The 6,000-nt window shown below is 45.7% G+C and overlaps 1 protein-coding gene across 2 annotated transcripts in view; it reads right to left on the bottom strand.

The window, feature by feature from the left end:
- LOC311590042 (pyroglutamylated RF-amide peptide receptor) overlaps window positions 1–5,442 on the bottom strand; it is a 31,888-nt gene extending 26,446 nt beyond the window's left edge. For both annotated transcript variants that reach the window (XM_084768833.1, XM_084768832.1), the window contains exon 1: window positions 5,082–5,442. In XM_084768833.1, coding sequence (XP_084624959.1) covers window positions 5,082–5,421 — 340 coding nt within the window. In that variant the 5' untranslated portion in view covers window positions 5,422–5,442. The remainder of the gene's footprint in view (window positions 1–5,081) is intronic.
- Window positions 5,443–6,000: the final 558 nt, after the last annotated feature.

Consider the following 6,000-nt stretch of genomic DNA (forward strand, 5'->3'; position numbering starts at 1 on the left):
TATGAAATCAACCTAGGTGTTCATCAATGGATGAGTTCATAAAGAAAATGTATCACACACACACACAAACACTGGAGTTTTATTCATCTATAAAGAAGAATAAGATTGTTATTTGCAGGAAGGTAGTTGAGACTGGGATGATCATATTTGACAAACTAATCCAGACCCAGGAAGACAAATAAGAAAGACAAACATTTCAGATATTTTCTGAAATGGATGCTGAAAAGGAGAGAACCTACAGAGAGGAGAAAGGGAACAAAGAAAGTGTTAATGGGAGGAAAGAGATAAAATGTTGCATATTTTCTCTCCTATGTGGACTATATAAAAAAAATAAGACATGACAAATGGTATATACTCACTTATATCTGGACACTAGCCCAAGGAGCATGTCCCACGAAAGTCTTCACTTACCAGAAAAGTGGGACAGTGGGGAGGACATCCTATTGGGACTCTAGGTGAGAGAAGCATGGGAGAATGGGGAAATAGAAGGATCCAGAGGGGCCTAGAAACCTACAAGAAGAACATTATAATGGGCAGATCTGGGCCTAATGGTCCTGCTCAAACTATGGCACCAGCCAAGGACAATACATGCAGTAAACTTCGAACCCCTACCCAGATCTAGCCAATGGACAGGACATTCTTCACAGTTGAGTGGAGAATGGGGTCTGACTTTCACATGAACCCTGGGGTCCCATATTTGACCACGTCCCCTGAATGGTGTCACTCAGAGGAAGGATAGCAGGTTACCAAGAAGAGACTTGATACCCTACGAGCATATACACGGGGAGGAGGTCCCCCTCAGTCACAGTCATAGGGGAGGAGAGTAAGGGAAAAATGGGAGGGAGGGAGGAATGGGAGGATACAAGGGATGGGATAACAATTGAGATGTAATATGAATAAATTAATAAAATATATTTTAAAAAGACAAAAACAGAGCATCGAATGTTTGGGAGAAGAAAGGGGTCCAACATGAGGTGGGGAGAAGGAAGAGGAAGAATATTAGGAATGAATATGGGCAAATTACAGTGTTGTATATGAGTGAAAATGTCAAAATGAGACCTGTTATTTTGTGTGCTAACAAAAAAAATAAATAAAAAGTAAAATTTTTAAAGAAAAGGAAAGCTGACAAAAGGAAGGCAAGCACGGTGGTTTTGAGCCCATCTCCCTGTCTTGTGGGGATCAGTTATAACCTCTCCGCTGCTGCAGCACTATGCCTGGCTGCCTGCTGCCATGGTCCCCACCATGCTGGTTATGAGCTCACCTCTAAAACTGTAATCAAGGCCCCAATTAAATGCTATTTTTTTTTAAAAAGCTGTCTTGGTCAAGGTGCCTCTTCACAGCAATAGAAGAGTAACTAAGGCAGATAGGTAAAGAGCTTCCACTTCAGCTTGCTTTCTGCTGGGCAACTTGTAGATGCTATGGGTTAGCAAATCTCCTGACTGGAGAGTAGTCAAGTAAATAAACTCAGTGTTTGTAGACGATTTTCCTACCTGTCTTTTATGGGACAGGGTGGTTTGAATTGGACTCGCTCCCATAGGCTCATACATCTGAATACTTAGTTTTCAGTAGGTGGAAATGTTTGGGAAGGATTAGGAGGTGTAGACCTATTGGACAAAGTGTGTCACTGAGGGTGGCCTTTAAGGTTTCGTAAGACCTGTGGCTGTGTCTCATCATGTGAGCTCTCACTTATTCCTTCGCTCCTGTAGTGTGGGCTCGAACCCTCTGAACCCATAAGCAAATTAGATGCTTTCTTTTATAAGTTGCCTGGGTCACTGTGCTTTATCACAGCAATAGAAAAGTAAGGCATCCAAAAAATAAATAAATAAATAAATAAATAAATAAATAAATTAATTAATTAATAAAAAGTCTTTACTCTGCGGTGCTATTTGTTTTCCAGCCATCAACTGTAGCTGTTGATTGATATAGTGTCTCACTAGGCCTGACTACACACAGTAGCATGACATCCCTGAAGCAGGCTCTGAATGGAACTGAGGCCCGTGAGCTCCACCTGGCAGTTCCAGTTGGCTCCTAGTTCCTGTCTCTGGACTCCAGGCAGGCGAAAGGCATTTTCTAAGAGCCCTTTGGGAGATTTTTCTGTGCTGGCAGGTCTGAGAACCACTGCTTGCCAAGCTTAATTTGCATTTATTCATCATCTGGGGATCCTGTTAAATTGCAAGTGCTGACTCAGCAGGTGCTTCTGGTGCTTCTCAATGGAAAACACTGGACTCCAACAAAACGCAGTTGCTCACCTAACCACTGTCCAGAACGTTTGGGAGAGTGGCTTGTTAGAAAACCCACTAACTAGACCTGTGAATTATTCATGATCTGAGGAATAGAGATGTGGTTTTTTTAAATGTTAAGTTTTACTTTTTAGTTTGAGTTACCTGTCAAAGTCATAACATCCGCATCCTGGGCTTCTCTGAAGGAACAGCCGAGGCAGTTATAGCAGAAGAGGATGCAGAAGACCAGGCCACCACCCTGCTCTTCTGGGAAGCAGCTACTGCTCGCCATCACTCCCTCCTGGTGAACTACACATGGATGCTCCGCTTTCCTTGCCGCCCCCATGACACATTCTTGGCTTTTACATAACACATTTCCTTCCCTAGTTGCAGTGACCTGCTTTTCTGTCTCTGCCCATCATTTCCCACTTGGTAAAATTGATTGAAATGCCTTCGACAGCCTTCTTATAATATAGCACTGCTTTCTCTCCCCAGCTACAAAGTGACACGCGCTCCCAAACGCCCTTCTCTGCTCCAGTGCCATTTCCTTGGGAGTGTTCCAACAACAGAGTGGATGCTCATCGATTCCATTTGTATTTTGCTTACTTGAGGCCTCTTGTCTTCTCTGAGACCCCACACGGACCCCAGGCTTTACTTACTTTTGTATTCCCAAGGCGATGCTTTGTGACAGAGGGATTTTTTTTCCCCAATGGACTTGTCAAACAGCTTATGAATTATTTTCCATCCTTTACATTCTTGTGAACTCTCCTTTGATAATGTATCGTGGTAGTTTTGCAATTATCACGCTGCTTGTAGCACGCGAGTTAGTCCTCTCTCCACACCTATCTGTGGGTCTTATCCAGGCTTTTTATTTCCATCTGAACCGTAGTTTTGCTGTTCTACACTCAACTTATAGACCATTATTTATCTAGTCCTTTATCAATATAAGCCACCTCCAACTACACAGCTCTTAATCGTATCCGTTCCCAGCATGACCTCTCTCTCTCATTGTTTTGTGATTGCAGGGTCTTCTTATATAAGCCCACTAGGTAGCCCAAGCCTTCCAAAACCCTGCAATCCCCCTGCTACCACCCCCTCCATGCTAGATCACAGGGATGTACCCATGCCTAATGGGGCCATTTTTTTTCCAAAACACTCTTATGCTTTCTCACACTAACCCTACAGCACAAATATCCAGCATTACTGCCCCCCCCACCCCCCACCCCCCGAGCATTTAGAAGCTGAACTGAATGTTTCCCATAAAGCAGGAAGCAAAGGGGACAGACGCATATGAGGTAAACCTTGGCTGTTCCTACCTAAGTCTTCTTCATGGAAGAAATGCCCGGCCCTCTTGGGGAACTACACCTCACTCTGGCTCTGAACTAATGATCTCCTCTCCTCCGTTTCAAAGCTCTTTACTCTGTAATACTTCATTGAAAAACTGAAGCCCAGACCTGCCCAATTAGCATGTATCAGAACTTAGGAGCAATGTAGTCTTTAGACTACTCTAAAGGTCCCCACATTTCCTACGTCCTTTATAAGTGGAGTACAAATGCTTTTCTAAAGCTGTGCGCAAACATTCGAGTTAAGACCTTGCCTCAAACAAGGAGTTCTGTGCAAGGGTCCAGAATTCTCCCAGGAACTTGTTGGCGCTAGTCACCGTAGGCAAGCTTCAAACGCTCAGACACAATGATTTCACAAGACAGTAAGTGTCTGGTCTGTGGACCAATTTATGACCTTCTACGCCATCATTGTCGAGTCAATGCTGCATGCCCCATAGTTAGTCACATCTTAGCAATGCATGCTAGTGAGATGAGAGCCAACAACAGAGCCATCTCACCTGCTGAAACAAGCTCAGGATAAACGAGTGCAAAACAGCCATGGCAAAGAAAGACACTAGAGATACGCAGTGGGGAATGGTTGGGTGAAAAGCACTATTCATACAACAGAAAGACGACAAGGAAAGGATGGAGATGGCAGAGCACCAAGGGATAAAGAACAACCTTTAGTGTTTAAAATCACTTCCTAGAGATTTTTCTGTGGTCACGAGAACACACTTATTTATGAAAATGGCTAGAAGCTGTAACCCTCCGAAGGAGCAACAAAGCAGTGGCAAAAACACATCGCACAAATCCACAGACACCAGCTGTGCGTCTGTGGGAAGACTAGAAAGTCTAGTTTCTTGTATTTCTGAGTGTCCACATACTGTTCCAATCTTAGTGACCCCACCCAATGGCTTCTTTGTGTTCCTGCCCCTCTCCTAAAAAAGAAGGGGCAAGGTCAAAGCTCCCTGTCGTGAAGCTAAGAGGTCAAGTGCTTTCTGCGGCTCACCCTACATTACTCTGCTTAGTACAATCTCTACAAAGGACTTGTTCCAGGATATTATTTTTGCTGTAAGTATATTATCTGTTGTAAAAAAAAAATTAAAGATCATATGTTAGCTAGCACAAAGAAGTATTTATCTGGAAGCCACACAAGCAACTGGGAAAGCAAGTCCGGAAGTCTGAGAATGGGAAGAGGTTTTTAACATTGGGGATTTGTATTATTCCATTAAAAATAGAGGGGACTCTCACCTTGTGATTATGGAAAAGGGTTGAAATAAGTGCAGGCACAGGTTGCTTGAACTATCACCTCAACCGATGTCTGGACTAAACTGTGAGGACAACGCCCCCAAACCCGTTTCTCGTCTACAAGATTACAAGGTGGGGTATTTCCAAGAAGGGCACAGGATTCAATTCGACAGAGACATATAAGATCAGAAGTGTGAATGCAGTGGTGTGTGTGTGTGTCCGTCCGTCCGTCCGTCATCCGTGTATGTGTGTGTGTGTGTGTGTGTGCGCGCGCGCGCAATGACTCTCTTACCACCCAGCCACTTGTCGGAGATGTTCTGGAGCATCGTGACAGGGATGCAAAAGAAGGCGATGAGCAGATCACTGAGGGCCAGGGAGCAGATAAAGATGTTGGTGACGGTGCGCATGGCCTTGCTGCGGGTCACCACGTAGACCACCAGCGAGTTGCCAAAGAGCGCCAGGGCAAAAATGAGCGCTCCTGCCAGCGCAAAGGCCAGTTTCGCACGCGCAGGCAGCTCAGGAGTGTAGACCAGCGGCCGCAGCCCGTAGCGGTGAATGAACTGCTCCCGAGTCAGGTTGTGCGCACTCAGCAGCCGGGAGAGCTGCTCCGCGGTGATGTTGAGCGCCTGCATGCTGAGCGCGGAGTCCTGCCAGCCTTCTGCTCGGACCGTTCCAAGTCTAAGTCTCAGCTGACAATGCAGCGCTCAGAAGGAGTGAGGCAGCAGCGCCCAGACCTAACCTGCCAGCCGGAGCAGGAGGCGGGGCCAGGCTTTCTCACGGCGGAGTGTCTGAAGTTCACAAAAGTTCTGCAGTCCGTGGGGATGTTTGAGCCCTGTTTCTCTGACTGCAGTCTCAGGGCGTGCAGTTGCCTCCTCAGGCTAAGAGAGCTCGGGGCTGGTGACTGTAGGGCGGAACCCACCATCCACCTGCTGGCCGCTCCCCTTAGCTCCTGGTCTTGTGAAGTTGCAAGTGAGAACTGAGTTTTGCATTTCTCCTTTTGAGAAATAATGTGAGCCACAGCTACCCAACTCAATTAAAAGCAAATTTACACAAGAGGAGGTTGCAATGATCGTGGAGTGATGGTCCCTTGTGTCCTTCACGCCGTTTAACTCTGTGCCTTAAAAACACAGCAACACAGACCCAGGAACCTTTCTCTGTCTCTCTGTCTTAGTCTCTGTGTCTCTGTGTCTCTGTGTCTGTGTCTCTGTCTC

The sequence above is a fragment of the Acomys minous genome, assembly GCF_964271855.1.
Source record: "Acomys minous genome assembly, chromosome: 19".
NCBI lineage: Eukaryota > Metazoa > Chordata > Mammalia > Rodentia > Muridae > Acomys > Acomys minous.